Raw genomic sequence first — 16,514 nt, 5'->3', positions numbered from 1 at the left:
ATCGTGGCCCTTTCATCACGGAGTCACTCACTCGAACATATTTTTGATACCCAGTCTCTTCATCGGAATACCGCTTCCATACCTAATGGCTCACAACGCTGCTGCGGCTGCTTCTAAGAAGCCCAGCTGCAACCGTCACTCTCCCTCTCGTCCTCTCGATCTTCCGTCTCCTAGGCAACCAAGCACAACACAAAGGCATTAGAAGAAAGTCCCTACAGGAAAGATTTCCTGGTTTATCCTCGGCTCACGATCACTATGAAGGAGAGTCTGTGAGGCATGCTCCATAACGTCACAATGACTTATGCATTGTTTGCCAGTATCTATGTTTTGTTACTATATTAATCAACATTTTCTGTTTAGTAGATGAAGTAACTTGATGTTCCTTTTTACTGCCGCCCTATCCTTACGATATTGTTTCTTTCTTTCATAAATAACTCCATCAAAGGATTTGTGACAGTTAGTGTGGACATTTTTACTCAACCTTGCTTAGGTTATATAAGAGATGGAATTAGGCTTTTAATTATTTTCCTCAAATCCCAGTCTAATTACCTCAATGTATTTCATAAAAATTATGATTTAAGGTCCCATTCACCTCCTTAATATCCCTGCTGTACCCTAGGATTCTATCACCGGCAAAGTACATCGTTATCTTGGTGCATTTCTCAATTAACTTTGGCATAGGTTTTAGTTTAGTTATCGCTGACACTATTATGCACAACTGTGATTGAACTGCGTATCATGCTCATTTCCACATCTCCTATAACATAATAGGTGATGTTACAATGCCATTGGACTATGTATATTGAGGTCTGATATCTCTACTTGGTGTGATTTTAAGAAATTCAAGATCATAGAAGTTGATAAGTTAATACCAGGAACTGTTTCTCCCCACCATTATGGCTTCAGGCAAATGTAATGATCGCCTGTGAAAGTCTCCGGCCAATAAAACATGACCGGCAGGGCGATCTCTCGGTCCAATGTGATATGGCGCTTATTAGTATGTCCGGTATCGATGTAGTCGGAGCAACCCCCGGCGGATCATAGGTATTAATAATGAATGTTTCCTCTGTTAGGAGAGTGGAGGTCTGTAGTATTCCCATTAGTACGTAAGAAGAATTCATTACGTGTGAAAATGGGGACAATTTTAAGTGCGTCTTCACGCTTATCGCAAGGCCTCTGCTCCCCATTCCCTTCTCAACCTGGGTGGCATTGTTAAACAGAATTTGATAGCTGTCTATTAAGAAGGGCTTGTTACACCAGGTATCTTGCAGTAGGAATACATCAGTGTCTTTCAATAGGGCCTGACCTTTGGGGTGTACCAAGAAAGAGCGATGCCCTCCTGAGTTCCATGACACTCACGACAGCCAAAGTGTTTTTCCCTTGTCAATTTGTTCCATTATGCAAGCACAATGCCATACAGAGCTACATATCTGATGACTTTTCTCGTAACTGTGTGCTCTGGCTTTGTAATGCTCTTAATGCAGCTCTCTCTGTCATTTGGGTAAGGGTAGATGGTCTCATTACTGATGTTTGTTTGTCAATTTCTTGCTTATGCCCAGTGATTTTACGGCATGCTATTAAAGTGTATCCTACCTTCAATAGCATCTCTGAATGTGTTTTCAGCATCGCCACCATCAGGGGCGATGCAAATTCTACAAGGGCCCAGTTTGTTTTACTTCAGTTGTCTTAATAGAAATATCTGATTCACTTTCAGCACCAGACTCCGTTATATTTGAGGAGTCGGAATGTAAGGCAAAGTCTATCATATCCAGTGCTTATGACAGATTTATAACCACGATGTCTTCCAGATTTCTTGTTTCAGGCAAACATTTCTCAATCCCCAAAGAGGCCCTTTTCAAATGAGTTACCAAGTTTAGCAGTGAATTATTGTCATCTATTGTCTCTGGCAAGAACTTTTCATTCTCCTCTTCTAGTGTTATTGAGGAGTGTGAAGGCGAATCACCATCTTTAGCACCGAAGAATGCAGTAATTTGGGTATTTGATGGTAAAGTATGTTTAGAGTTTTTCGCCAGGGCATAATTAGTATTGTTTGTTTGTTTATTATTACTTATGCGCACCAGACCCAGAGGTATCAGGGCGCAGAGGCATCAAGAGGGTCAAGCTTAGGTTACATTACTATGCAAAGTTGTAGTACAGCTTCGGTTACAATGCTGTGTACATCATCATCATCATTGAACAAAACAGTAATAGATATATACAGAAAGTAGGTGTGCACTGTGTACAAGGAACAAGCAGTAGAGGGGTAAATTATGCACTACTGAATAAGTATACACAATAGAATAGAGTATACACAGTATGGCGTGTTGTGGTGCAATAAGTATTACTTCGCAAATTGGGGCATTTGTGCTGAATACCTGCACTCTGCAGAGTCCTTTTGCGTCATTTAGCAGTACTTGCAAACAATAGGAAAGCACTAAATTGGCTTACGTTAATGAACGCATGGAGAACCGAGGGAGACGGATGAATTAGTGCGCCTCTCCCCCAGTCCAACAGACACTCAGCACCCACTCGACGTGTGCGCTGACGCGCTTGGGTTGGGTTTCTGAATGCTGGGTCTCAAGCTGGTCCCCAGAGAGGTCAGACACACTTAGTAGAGTGTAGAATGCTCGTTTGCCTCCAGACAAGAGCAAATGAACCCTGCACTGTAGGAAGCATGTAGAAAACTGCAACAATTATGCAAAGGCAGGAAAGGCTCACAGCAATTGCTGTCAATAGGTGAGGATAGGGTCCGAGCACACGAGACACTCAGCACCCACTTGCATAATATCCTGCTAGGATAGCTTGATAGCACATTTACAAATGGGGCACCCAAATATAGATCATAATTTTATTTTGTATAGATCATATACAAATAATAGCATTGATCACATATCACTCTACACTTACAAACTCAGCACTATTTTATGATTACTACTTGGGATATGCTATGCAATGTATACAAGGAAAGGATGTTTGAATACCCCATGGCAGATGCCTTCGTTTAGAGAGGCTGGAACGTGGTTAAATGAAATTCGGATATTTGAGTACATGTTTATATTTAATTCTGAAATAATCGCAATGAGGAACACATACAAATTACATCCTGGCATGTCCAATTTGTTTTTATTAATGTGAAAGTGTCACTGTAGCCTGCACATCTGATATAACAAGATCAGCTGCTACAGAAATATAAGTTCATCTAAAAAACAACAATGTGCACTGAGAAGTACAATTCATAACTAAATACACATTAAGTAAAAGGTACTCACTATAGTGGCTACAGTACTCACAGTCCATAGTTCCCTTTCATCCATACTTTATGGGTGTCCATACCATGGGGACGGGACAGTAAACCAAAAAAATGCCCTCCAAATGTATAAGTGGGGCAGAGTCTGCACACACGTGGGGCATGACCCGTCACATGCTAATTCAGCTCACCAGCTATGCTCGGCCGCCTCAGTTCATCACATAATGTGGAAACTTTTTAAGAGGGCTGGAGGGAGGGGCCCATTGAGAAAAGGGGACTATGGGCTAGGAGTATAGTAGTCACTAAAGTGAGTACCTTTTCCTTACTACTTCCTCTCATCCCCTTTTGTCCATACTTTATGGGAGATTACCAAGCATTTTCCCTTCGGGGTGGGAGGTGTAACACTAATCAAATACGCTTTGGAGAACCGAGTCTCCAAACCTTGCATCCACATTGCTACTTGTGTACGTACATGGTGTTTGCAAAAAGCAAAGGTGATGACCAAGTAGCCACCTTGGCAATCTCCTCCCAAGGGACGTACCTCTTGAAAACAACTACTGTGTACTTTGCAAGAACCGTATGGGCATGAAGAACCTTTGGGGTGGTCTTATTCTGTACAGAATAGGACTCCGCTATACACCATACAATCCAGCGTACAATTGTCGCTTTTGACCCGAGTGTGCCCATTTGGGTTCCATCATATGTGATGAAGAGGTTGTGTGACTCAATGAACAAGCTATTTCTGTCCAAATAGAATTCTAGTGCTTTTCTAACATCAAGACATTGCAAGACATGCTCTGTCTGAAACAGCAGGTTTGGGAAGAATACCGGAAGCATGATATCCTGCTTAATGTTGAAAGATTATACCACTTTCAGTAAGAATTTAGGATGGGTGACTAGAACCACCTTATCATTGTAGAACATAGTGTAAGGTTCCAAAGCAGAGAGTGCGATATTTTGTGCATGCCTGCTTGTTTAAATAATCCATGCAGGCCGTGCTGTCGGTTCGAATTAGAACCGTTTCCCACTTTAGAGATGGAAGAAACTCCATAAAAACAACTCTGAGCTTCAGGATACTGATATGTTCCTGTTGCTCCTTGTGCACCAAAGGCTGTGGGTTGACAGGTTATTTAAAGTCACCCAGCACCCCATCAGAGAATGAGACCGTGGGCACGGCAGCCTTGTTGTATGGTTCTGCAAATAAACTTTCTGTGAGCACCACTGTAGAGCCAATGTAAAATTTCAGGATTTAAATGACTGCTGACTGGGTGGGGGTGGTGGGGTACCAATGCCTGGTTCCAGAGATCTGCCCAGTGTAATTGAATTCTCATCCAAAGATGAGCATATGGAACTGGATAGCACTGATCACCATGAGCTGTAGGAGGCGGTGAAAGCACCACATCAAACCTCTTTCTCAACAAGAATCTGCAGATTGTCTGTTTGTCCATGGTCCATTGTCACCCTTCTATGGAATCCTACTGTAGGACAAGGAAGAAAAAGTTCTTTATCATCTGAAAATGGGATTTCTCCTGATTTATAGAAAAAAACTGAAACAAAAGATCCTCCCTCACCTTGTCCTATGACGCGGGTCTTATGTTCCAGTCATCCAGGTACTGGTATATAGGAAAACCGACCCAAAGAAGAAGTGTTTGACTGCCACCATCTATTTCGTGAATACTCTGGAGACTGCATTTAGTTCAAATGGTAATCGCTTGTATTGGAAGCACTCTCCCATTCAGACTGACAGTAACTGCCTGTCCGGGTGCCAAATTAGAACATGAAGTTCCATTGCACAAATCACTGGTCACCTTGCCGGGGGGCAGAACAGATTTGAGTAGGTGTCGTCACCTTGAATTTGCCTTAAAACTGGTTGAGTGGTGTGTAAGGGTGCAGAAGGCGGCCTCTGGCACAAAGGTGGCATATATGGACATTTAGACATTTATTAGTAAAAGTAAAGCAAGAGAAAACCTCCCTTTCCCTATTTCTAAGAGGGGTTTCCCTGCCTCAACTAAAGATTTAAGGTGACTGTCAGGATGTCTGTTAAAGTAAAAGTGTCCACTGTCCCTCGAAAAAAAAATGGAAAAAAAATAAAAGACTTCTGGCCCTTGCACTATAAATTAATAAATAACAAAGTAGTGTGTGGATCCCAGGAAAATGCTTCCCTTCTCCTGGAATATTTTCAAAGTTCCACACAGGTTCCACAGTACTTGGTGGGCCAGCAGAATGCCTTCCTTCTCCTGGTTTTCAGTCTCAAATTACCTGACGAGTTGACTCCCTTCCCCAAGTCACAACGTTCCGAAATGACAGTTACTTCATAAAATAATAGAATGTCTCCCTTCAACTGGCATCAAGGACATCCTGCAGGGAACTTCAGGGTTTCCCTATGTAAGGAAGGCATGGTATCAAACAGTGAAGACAGACACAAGTGATTACAGTTCAAGGGTGTTTATTGAACTTCAATAGGTTGGTTGAATGCCTTATTTAACCTAAATCCAAGGATGGGAGCAAGCTATGATCATCAAATAATAATAAGGCAGTCCTAGTCCAGTCTCTGTTAAAATAAAAAGGCCTATACTAATAAACCTATTACCAATCCTTACTTCTAAGGGTGTGGGACAATTGTGTATGCAAAAATAAAAGTGTCCAAGAATCAATACATCAGACTGGTTGATCAGTTGGCTCCCCTTCCCCACGTTTTCAGCACGGGGCAAGGTGGCACACTCGAGCTTCGCACACACTCTGGCTTCTCTGCCATGAGGATACAGTTCAAAGCAAAAGGTATCAAGACCTTTTGCCAAAGCCTGTTTTCCAAGAACAGTCTCTTACCGCATAGGGCCTGTCGTAACAAGCAAAAATCAAGGTTCCACTCTTATCAGGATCTTCACATGCACAAGTTATTGCTTTCAGTATTCATCATGGGTCTCCCTGCTTCATGCTTGGACCTGAGTTTTTACCACAACGTTTACACTTGCTCTCCCTCTTTTGGGCTCGGACCGTGGATCTCCCAGGTTTGGGCTCGAATCATGGATCTCCCTTGTTCAGGCTCGGATCGCTTTCCACAATATTCACATTTGGTCTCCCTCATTCGGGCTCAGACCTTGCAGTCTCACTTTCAACGGTTTCCTCTTGATATCAAAATAGAAGACTTTCGAATGTGCAATGGGTTTTTATTTAAACCATTGCAGGACCACTTCAATTCACTTTGTACAATGTTCTGATCAATCTTCTACTTTCATTTCGACCACTTCTTGGTGGGATACCTTCGATTGAGCACATTCACAGTGCTGGACCACTATCAACGGTATCGTATCTTTCCTTTTCAAGTTTAAACATTCATCAGTCGTTTAGCTTTACTCGCGTCTTTCATCACATGCGTTAAAAAATGTTGGTTCCAGCGCTCGTTATAAAATGTTGCTAATTGCAACCCTGACTTCAATACAGACCAGGCTTGTATCGGTCTCCCCAACTCACCGGCTGTGTTGATCTTTCTGGCGCTTCTTTGTTCTTGAAGCCAAGGACGATACCGTGGCGGCTGCAGCTCCTCCCCGCCTTTGATCAGTTATGCGGGATGGCCTCTGGTATCTCCGACACAATGCAGGATTCTTCAGCCTCGTTTACTGGCCATATGCTTTCTGACTCCAATGTTTCTAGAAAGTAACGGTTTCTTGCCAAAAAGGCCAAGGTATTTCCTTCCTTGCGAACCCTTCTTGGTGTGCTGTCAGCTGCCGACTTGGAACTGTTGTCCCTTTGTGTGCTCTGCCTCGCTCAGAGTGTGCTCTGGTGCTCCGCCTTTTATCAGTGTGGGGAAGTTTAATAGAAGTCAGGTGGGAGCGATTGTCAGTAATTCCCTGACTTCGCCTGACCATGGTAGCGGGACATGTCAGGTACACTGCTCGGGTGTGTGTCTATTTTCTCCCAGAGCGGGCTGTCCATGTGCAAGTGTTTGTGAAGGGAAAGGGGGGGGGCAGAGGGTGTAAAGTTCCCATGTATCCTACATGGTAGGATGGGGTAAAGGTGTTACAGGGGGAGGGACATTGCGTCATGCCTACCGGTGTCCCACTCCCACAAGACCTTTCACTTAGGTGATCCTCCCGCACAGGCCCAGCCCCAGATTCTGGATCCAAAGGCGATGGCTATACCCTGGCCACCTGAGAGAGAGAGAGAGAGAGAGAGAGCGAGAGATCCACAGGGACTAGTGGGTGAGACAACTTCTGGTTTCTCACACCTACCCTTCACTCTGGTCCCTCGCTCGGTCATCCTGTTCCAGTGGGTTCGCCTTTGCCCCGGATGATTTGTCCCTTCTCGTGTCTCACCTTGCTCCGAGTGTGTCTCTATGTTCTGCCTTTTATCCGTGTGGGGGAGGGGAACTAATGGGTATCAGATGTATGTGATTAAGGTCAAGTTCCTGACTTTGCCTGAACGGATTAATGGGACCCAGTGTTTGTGTAGAAGGGGGGAGTTGGGACGTTGGAGAATCCTATAAAATAGGTTAGGGTATGGGTACGGGAAAGGGGGGATACTGTGTCTCACCATCGGCTTCCTCACCCCCACTCCCCGAAGATCCCCCAACCAGGTGATCCTCCTGCATTGGGTCTGGATCCAACAGTGATGGCCGTGCCCTAGTCACCTCAGAGAGAGATCCCAGGGGACTAGTAAGTGAGACACCCTTTGATTTCTCGCATAATGGATGGGGGAGCTCAGCCCCGCCAAAGGGTAAATACTGGATCTTGTCCTAAACACTGTGCACAAAATAAGAAGAGGCTATCCACGCATGTTCACGCAAGCCTTTGCATGTCTGTGGCAATACACATACCACGTGCTGCGGGTCAATGTGGTGAACAGATTCTTCTAAACGTCTTGTGCTATGGACTTGCCATCTGCAAAACCAGTTTGAAAGAACGCTTGCTTATCTGTTTGCATATCGCTGTGAAAATTAGCAAGCTCCTTTCAAAGGGCTCAATTGGCTGCTGCTAGTAATACATTGGCTTACGCCTTCCTTAGATGTAGCAAAGTGTTTGCATATACCTTTTTACCCAGGGCATCCCGCATCTTCTCTTCCTTCCCCAAAGGGAAAGAAAATGAGGTGCACGAGGACAAGGTTAACTGAAGGGGCTGATCCCTGGTGAAAAAGGATGCCACTTTTACAACAGAAGATAAGGGAGGTGGATGAACCATTAGATTGATCGCACCTGAGCCCAATTGCCTGCATGCAAATTCCAGGTTATTATTTAACAGCGTTGCTGAAGGCGGCTTGGCCCAAACCTAAGCGTTGGCTAGGTAATCCTTTGGCATGGGCATGCCTGTGCAGTCAGAAACTCCAAGGCCCAACACTACTCACAAGACCCTTGGCTCACTAGGCAGGTTCACTGGCATCAGACCCCGCCATTCCTTTAATCCTCTCATGGAAGATGTGGCGGAGGAATGGAAGCTCCTCCTCTGTGTCATCTGGAAGAGTGTCCTCAACTAGAGACACACCCGACACCAGCATAGGGTTGGTATTTTCAGTCAGTGGTTTGTTATAATGTAAGGTCCGCAGCCACTTCAGGTAAAATACTAGTAAGATCCTTTATTCCCGTTACTCTTAAGTTACATGAGAGGGAAGCACAGGCTTCCACTACCCAGGCTTTCATCTTCCAACTCCCTGGGTTAAAACACCAGCACACTAACATTCCCTCACTCATACATCAACATTCTCACCTTCCAACATTCTCCCTGACCTCCCCCATTCCAGATAAGCGTACATGCATGCTTCCAGGAAAGCACTTCACAACACAGTTCAGTTGCTGCAACCAGGCTTGGGGCCGGCAACGTAGGAGTTGGCAGGCTGGGTGATAATGAAGAAGGGGGGTCCGTGGTTGGATGGCGTTGGTGGCATAGGAGCCTAAAGAGCTGGCATTGTAGGAGTTGGGGGATGTGGGGCCATCAGCAGATTCTTAATCAAGCCCTTTAGATAAGAAGTCATGACTCGTGTATACATCAACTTCTGGAAATTATCGAATAATTGGATCTTCACAAGTCACCTGTGACTGAGAATGGGCCGCCGACATCAGATTCCAGGACGCTGTGGGAGATGGAGACTCAGTTGACTCAGATACCAGTATGGTTGCCTACAGTGACTGCCCAAATAATCAGCATAGCACATGGCTGAAGAAAAAGGGTATTGAATGGAACAAGACGCTGTCATCGTAGGATACCACTTGACTATAGGCATGAATGAGCCCCTGGACATTGCATGCATAACAAAGTGCATAATTTGTCTTGGCAACTCCTCCACAAAAGATTCCTAAAGAGACTCAACCAAGTCTTGTGTCGAAGACGTAGCCGAAAAGGAGTCGTTATATGTCAACATGGTGCCCATTTTTGCCTCAGATCGCGCTGCCATCTTGTGCGTCCCAGTCTGAAGGCAAAGCTGAGATATCATGCCGAAGCCTAGTCGGTGCGTTATGGACCGCAGAGATGGCTACAATGATAGGCAACCTGTCTCAGAGCGAGTCCATGAAAGAAGCCCAGAGGAACCTTCAACTGGAGTGCTGGTCAGAGACCCCCGGTATGAGATCTCTTCCAACCCTTGGTGCAAGCGCCAGTAGGAGATCCCCATGGTAGTGGATGAATGCCTTGCATCAGCCCACCCTGGTGTAGAAACCCCAGAGATGGAATCCCAGCACTGGGTTTCAGAAGAAAAATTGTAATCTCTTGCTTGACACATGTCTGATTGTTGTGGAAGGGAAGCGCCAAAAAGCACCAAAAATCTTAGGGCACCAACCGATTCCTTAGCGCCTGGTGCCCCACTGGCAGTGCATGAGTCCCACAGATGATCAGGGCCCAGGCACTCCAGACACAAGGAGTATAGGTTCTGCACTGAAAAATGCATGTGTATAGAGTTGGCTACAAAATATGGCTAGCCTACCCACACCCTTTGCCCCTCAATGGCATTCATAATCGTATTGTATAACTGGCCTACGCTCATTCCAGCAAAGAGCTTTGTCCGGCCGTGCTGCCTTCAGCAAAGTTCATCTCATCACACACCAGTTCCTGTTCATCATCCCTAGTGCTTCTTGACTGGTGTGGTTACTGGCTGTCTACCTGTGGCAAGCCGTGGGGTCTGCGGGAGACCTGAGCACCTGCCTGGGTGGTGGGAGGAGTCTGAGCAAGCCCAGATACTGACTGTTGCTCATCTCTCCCCAGCTCCACTTCTGTTCTACTGCAAAGCTGCTGTCCCAGCCCGTCCTGCTTCCATGCCTCGCACTCAAGGGAAGAGACTGCTCCTATATTGCTCAGACAGTCGCAGTCAACTTTTCGTTCTGCTGCTCAGTTGGTTTGGAAGGTAAGATCATCAATGTCGGCTCACATAATTTACTGCATGGCATTTATGAGTGGCAGGGGTCTACTTGCTCCGTGAATGCTCTAATGTGCTGTAATGGATGTTCTAATGTTTTTAAGAAGTTCTTTAAAATCCAACAGATATTATCAAGAAGATCGAGAAAGAGGCAGCAGTCTTGGGCTCTGAGATCACACAAGCACCCAATCTGAGCCAGAGATGGTCCTTTTGATAGATGTGATCTGCTGGCCAAAAAAGGGTAACTTGGAGAGGATAGCTTGTTTGTTTCCCTTAAACATTGTTATTTCTAAGTTAAAACAAAGATTCGTTTTTGTAGGAGGTTTGATTTTCTTTTCATGACCGGGTCAAAGGAGTACAAGGTCCTAGTGACATGTATTTTATGACTTCTTGCCCCCGAAGAGAAGGACTCAATACATTTTGAAGACTACAAAAATACTTATTTACTAGGGGCTTCTCAGTATGACTTTTAATCCATCTGACTTCTCTGAAAGCTTCAGTTTTAGAAAAGGTCTTCAAGGGTTAAACACGAAATTCTACTAATCCAGTTGAAAAAGAGATTAAACCAGGGATCATTTTCTCTATTCACTCCCTTCTCAAATCATGCATCTAATTTACCATGTGCTTACCCCCACACCAACCCCTTTTCAATAAATGGGGCACATGAATTTCTTATTTAGTGTATTATGTTATAAGCACTTTCATTTTGAAAGTCATTGCTAACAAACAAAATACTCATTTACCTTTCTAGTTCAGCCACTAGACCAAGGACGATTCAAGAATAATTAATTGATTTTTTAAAAATATTTATTTAAAGCATTTCAGTTTTTGTTTAACCTAGCAGTCCTAAACTTAACCATACTCAAAACTCAAATTATTGATCGATGTTTTGTTGTTCCTTCCATGTGATAACCATCCTTGCACCCGATGCCCCACTAAATATCAGCACTGACTCCAAAATAATGATGTTGTAATTCTAATAATCTCAGAAAAACATTTTATCTACTGGTCTCTAGAAACAAAACACAAACTTAGCTGTTTAATCTAAAAGCAAAGTTCAAAGCTATGGTTTATTCTACAGAAAAATAGTTTTGGAAACTTATCAGCTTTTAAATGAAAACCTCTCTCAAAATCTATTGTACCAACAAGGGCAGGATACGCTTATTTCAGAATACTCCTGCCCAGGTCATCTCATTAAAATTAAAATGCTAATAACTAAGCAATCTGAGCAGCACAACGCTCTTTCTCCCAAACCTTGCTGTACTTATTAAGTTGCTATCAGTTTACAATGGGCTCCAGAAATATCAATTCAACTATTTCTTGCTTGTTATTCTTTTTGAAATGTCTACCAAGTAAAATAGTCTCTCCGATTCAGAACTAGGAATCTCATTAAAATGACAATGCCATCAGCTTTCTCACAAAGCTTTCTGTACATTTAAAGCTTCTATCAATTAAAATGGGCTCCCTGATTCAGACTTAGGAAAACACATAATCTTCATGTCTTCCTTTCAAGCCTTTTTTAATGCAAAAATTAGAAATTGAAAATGGTTCTAATTTGGCTTAACATGACATACCGAACAATAGATGAGCTCGGATTTCCCCCTGTACGTCTGCTGGTTTAATCGGTCACCCGCACTCCCGCTTTCTCGAACAGAACCTCCTTCTGTAGGCCAAGTATCTCCTTTTCTATTTCAGCATTTCCTCAGTAATATATACATACATACATACTTTAGTCTTTTATCTTATATAATCATGGGGCGCATTCAGACTAGACACTTGTTCATCGTGTTCAGTGTTTTTGAAAACATGAGGCAACTTGTGCTCTCAATTCAAAAACATACCTCATTATGAATTATGATATGCAATATCTGATCACTTGTGTGCAGGCTGATGCATAGCTCAAAACATACCTTTTTCCAATCTTTTATTCTCTATGATTGCTTGTGTGTAACATGGACTGGACAATTTTTTTGAACCAAGAGGCAAGCTGGCTGCACAGGTTTCAAAATTATTTCAGTTTTCAAAATAATCAGAACTCATTTTACCTAAATAATCAAATATTAAGCAACTCAATTAAGATCTATATGTTCTGCTATACACACTACTATAGGACAATAAGATATAATACACAAACCACACAGACAAAACAGGACAAATCACAAAACAAACCGTCACCTCCATATACATACCCTCCAACTAGACTAACACATATATATTAAATCATAAGATCCTCTATTTTACACTCATCCATACATAACATTGATGGGTCCCCATAATTCCAGATAAGTCTTGTCCGGGTTCTGTTTTGACAGCATATATTTTTCAAAGTTTGAAAGAGTTTGCATGTCTGATAACAAACCCTCCACAAGTGGTTTCCTCCTTGTTTTCCACACTCTCAGAATGTGTTTGGTTGCCACAAGCAGTGCTTTCTCAATCCAGCATGATGGCTCCCATGCATCTACCCTTGGATGACAGCAGGACCACCATTGGGAATGTCACACCACGGATTGTATCCAACCTATCAAGCACATCCTTCCAAAAGTCAATCACTCTAGAGCAACTCCACAACATATGCAGCAATGAGCCCCTCCCCAGTCTACAGCGCCAGCACATATCGGTATCCATCATACCCAACTCATTCACTTGCACAGGAGTCCATCTTGGACCTAACTGTCACTTTCCAAAGTCCCTCCCATTCGTTCACTGATTCGTTCACTGATATATTCCTACCTAGCTCATCAACCAAAGCTTGCCTCTGTTTTTCTCCAGGAATGTGTCAAGGAGCCTTCCTCCGGCATCATCTTCAGAAAGGTTGAGCCCACACAGGGGACGTATTAAACAATTCACATATCTTGGGCTTTTGGATCATTGGCGCATTCAGCATCCTTTGCTCCTCAGATAACCGATCCTACAAAGCCCTGTATCTCCCAAGCTCCCTCTTACCCAGGCCGTATTTCGCCGAAAACCTTAGAAAGGGTATCCTTTCTCCTTCCTGCCCGACATCTCCAATGTTCAGAATCCTTTTATTGACCCAGCTGCGCCACTTTGTCTATAGTGCACTTTTGAATCAATGAGATGGTTTTTTGCTGAAGTCTACTATCTGCCTGCTACACTTATGCAAGGATTTTGACATTCCTCTGAGATGTTTTAAGTTTTAGCTGTGGCCTACGACATCTCCAAGATCAGAAATGAAAGCCAAATGAACAATGTAGATCCTATTTGTTTGCATGCATTTGTTCGAACTTAGCTGTTATGACTAATACTTCTAGGCACTATGAACGTTCTAATGATATTAAACCTACGGTTCAAAATATTTCTTCCTAATCCATTCATGTGAATTGCATATATGTTGCATATAAATTGACACATATACTATATACTTTACTCTATACTTAAACATATCCTCAGGCACTCTAAATAACTCTTGGTGGGTTTATGAAAGGAGTTGTGCTAGACTGCTTTTTCTGAATTTTGAGCCAGAGATTTGGGCTTGAAAGACCTTTTGGAAGAAGAGACGAGATCTTAAAGCCCCTCTTCAATCCCATACAAACCTTGCCTGGAAGGATATGATGATTATGTACACAAGGAGGGGCGGGTGCTGGTCCAACTATGCACATTGGTAGGCTTAGCAGGTACCTGTGTGTCCAAAGGTCTGCAAGCAACCTGAACTGTCCTCAGAAAGCCCACCTCTTTGGGAACCTTCTTTCTGCCCAATACTGCCAGACCCGCCATCCACCCCCACAAAGGCCAATCTGCAAAACTCCTTAGCTAGGTCTGAAGCAGGTCCACTTGAGGATCAAATCCACTGTTGTCTCCGATTCATGATTCTTTTATTCAATCAAGCTATTTTAAAGAGGACCCCTAAGGGATTGTCCTGCTGTTTCCACACAGGAGGCACAAGACTGCACTTGGGCATATAGGACGCAGGCAGATCCATGTATGTGAAGTAGGCACTGTGCCGGTCAGCAGCTGAGCGGGGATGCATGCACCGGATTTATTGCTTTGAAGCCAGTGAACTGCAGAATGCAGCCTTGGCAGTAAAATGATTTAAGGCCTTTTTTCCGGCCTTTGTAATGTACTACATTCCAACCATATAATCGCTTCAAAGCACAGGAAAGTTGGAAAGGGGGTGTGAAAACTCACAAAGCAGTGCTATGGGCTACACTTTAAAAAGTGACAGGAGGTAGGGGAAAAGGAGAGCAATGTTTAAAGAAGAGAAGGGACAGATCTGGATCTTTCCCAGGTGAGCCCTGTAATGGCCTTCCCCATCCCGACAGGAGGGCTGGAGGAAAGGAGAGACGGGGCCGGTCAGGGGGTGATCACTGCTGAGCCCAGGGGCTGCATTCTATGATGCTCACAGCAGGAACCGGGAAAGAAAGCGCAGAGATTAAGGATGCAAGGGGCCGGTCCAGGGATGGTCAGAGGGAAGATTGGGGTCTGCATTTCAAATCCTTTGATGAGGGAGTTAAAAGGGTATAGAGATATACAGAGTCGAGGGGAAGGCAAGGTGGCAAACAGGCTGTTACAAAAGGTTTTTACCTGCCGGTCAGGCTAGTTCACCATGGTTGCCACAGTCTAATGGTGTAGGAGACCAATCAGGTAGGCAGAAGATCCCAATAAGCAGTGTCCCTACCATGCAAGGCATTGTGGAAAGAAGCAGGGTCAAAGAGGCAACATCGTGACACATCTAGAACCAGGCAGGTGGAGTGACCTAGTTCTCTGCGCTAAGTGCCAAGTGTGGGGACAAAGGATGTGTCTGTAAAACCCCAAAATAAACATAGTAAAACACGAAAAACTAATTATGGTGTTTTATTCTTTAAATTTAAATTTGTTTAAAAAGTGTGAGGCAGCAGCCCCACATTCCTTAAGCAAAGACACATTCTGTTGAAATACAAACAGAAGGCCTCAAAAATAGCACAACAATGCCTGGATCAACTGTTCAGTGAAAAACCAGGAACTGGCGGTTCGGTTGCTGGGCCAGTTGGATAAAGGTGTAGGATGAATGTGTGGGCAGTGGCTTGTGTTCGGAAGATGCACATTTCTTAAAGCTATAGATGAAGAATGCAGCATGTTTGGAGCAGTTTTCCTGCAGGAGCTGGATTAACAACAAGTTGTGAATGGGTGCAAGTGTATGAAGCCAAGAGTAATTATCATCCATAAGTAAGTTTAGTATTAGCTAGTAAAGTTAATTGGCCAATATCTCTTCACTAGATAGTTCAAAATGTAATTTATACAGAATGTACATTTAGTTTACAATTACAGTAGATCGTTTTCAGACAAGATGAATTACCTCGATGTTGCGAAATGTAGATATTTCAAAATAACCGGGTCTTCCTTCGGTGAGCAGGAACAAACGTTTTTGAGTCATGGCTATTTTCCCAACTCCATAATTTGTTTTAACAGAGCATGAGATTTTGTATACACATTCAGTTTTATCCAGATGGTCGAGTACAACAGGAGGTAGGTTGACATCCTGAGCTTCGGCTTCTGTTTCCTTCCAGTAGTTGTAGAAATCTTTGAAGGTTTCTGGATCTATTTGCTTCTGATGTCCTTATTCAGAGTGGGGAAAAGAACTTTGAACATTAATGAATAATATTGCTTGTCATGCCATTATTCAGAAGTAAAAAGAACGTGGCTAAATATTGCACATTTGTTTAGGACATACTTTACTTTCGTTGCAATGTTGTATTATACTCTATATTTGCATTGGTTCAGAAACTCCATTTTAATTATAAAGAGAACAGTAAGGTGTGAAGTTTTACAGTTGACAAAACTTGGTGGGTATGAAGGTCTCAGTCTCTCTGTTGGCATTCCTCCTCCTCGGCAGACACAGAATCTCCCACCAGAGCATGCACAGAGGGGCTGATTTTGAGTACTTGTCTGGAGGAGGATCAGGTAGGTGAGTAACCGTGTGCATTGTCTGCGTGCACC

General features: G+C 43.5%; 1 protein-coding gene across 1 annotated transcript in view; it reads right to left on the bottom strand.

Moving 5' to 3' along the window:
• The window catches only part of DENND3 (DENN domain containing 3), a 1,010,513-nt gene that overhangs the window by 405,575 nt on the left and 588,424 nt on the right, over positions 1-16,514 (bottom strand). The window contains exon 14 of the mRNA XM_069621709.1: positions 15,874-16,133. Within this exon, the coding sequence (XP_069477810.1) occupies positions 15,874-16,133 (260 nt within the window). The remainder of the gene's footprint in view (positions 1-15,873; positions 16,134-16,514) is intronic.

The sequence above is a fragment of the Ambystoma mexicanum genome, chromosome 5q (genome assembly GCF_040938575.1).
Source record: "Ambystoma mexicanum isolate Mex_15411 chromosome 5q, UKY_AmexF1_1, whole genome shotgun sequence".
NCBI classification, from domain to species: domain Eukaryota; kingdom Metazoa; phylum Chordata; class Amphibia; order Caudata; family Ambystomatidae; genus Ambystoma; species Ambystoma mexicanum.
This window is presented reverse-complemented; position numbering and strand designations above follow the sequence as displayed.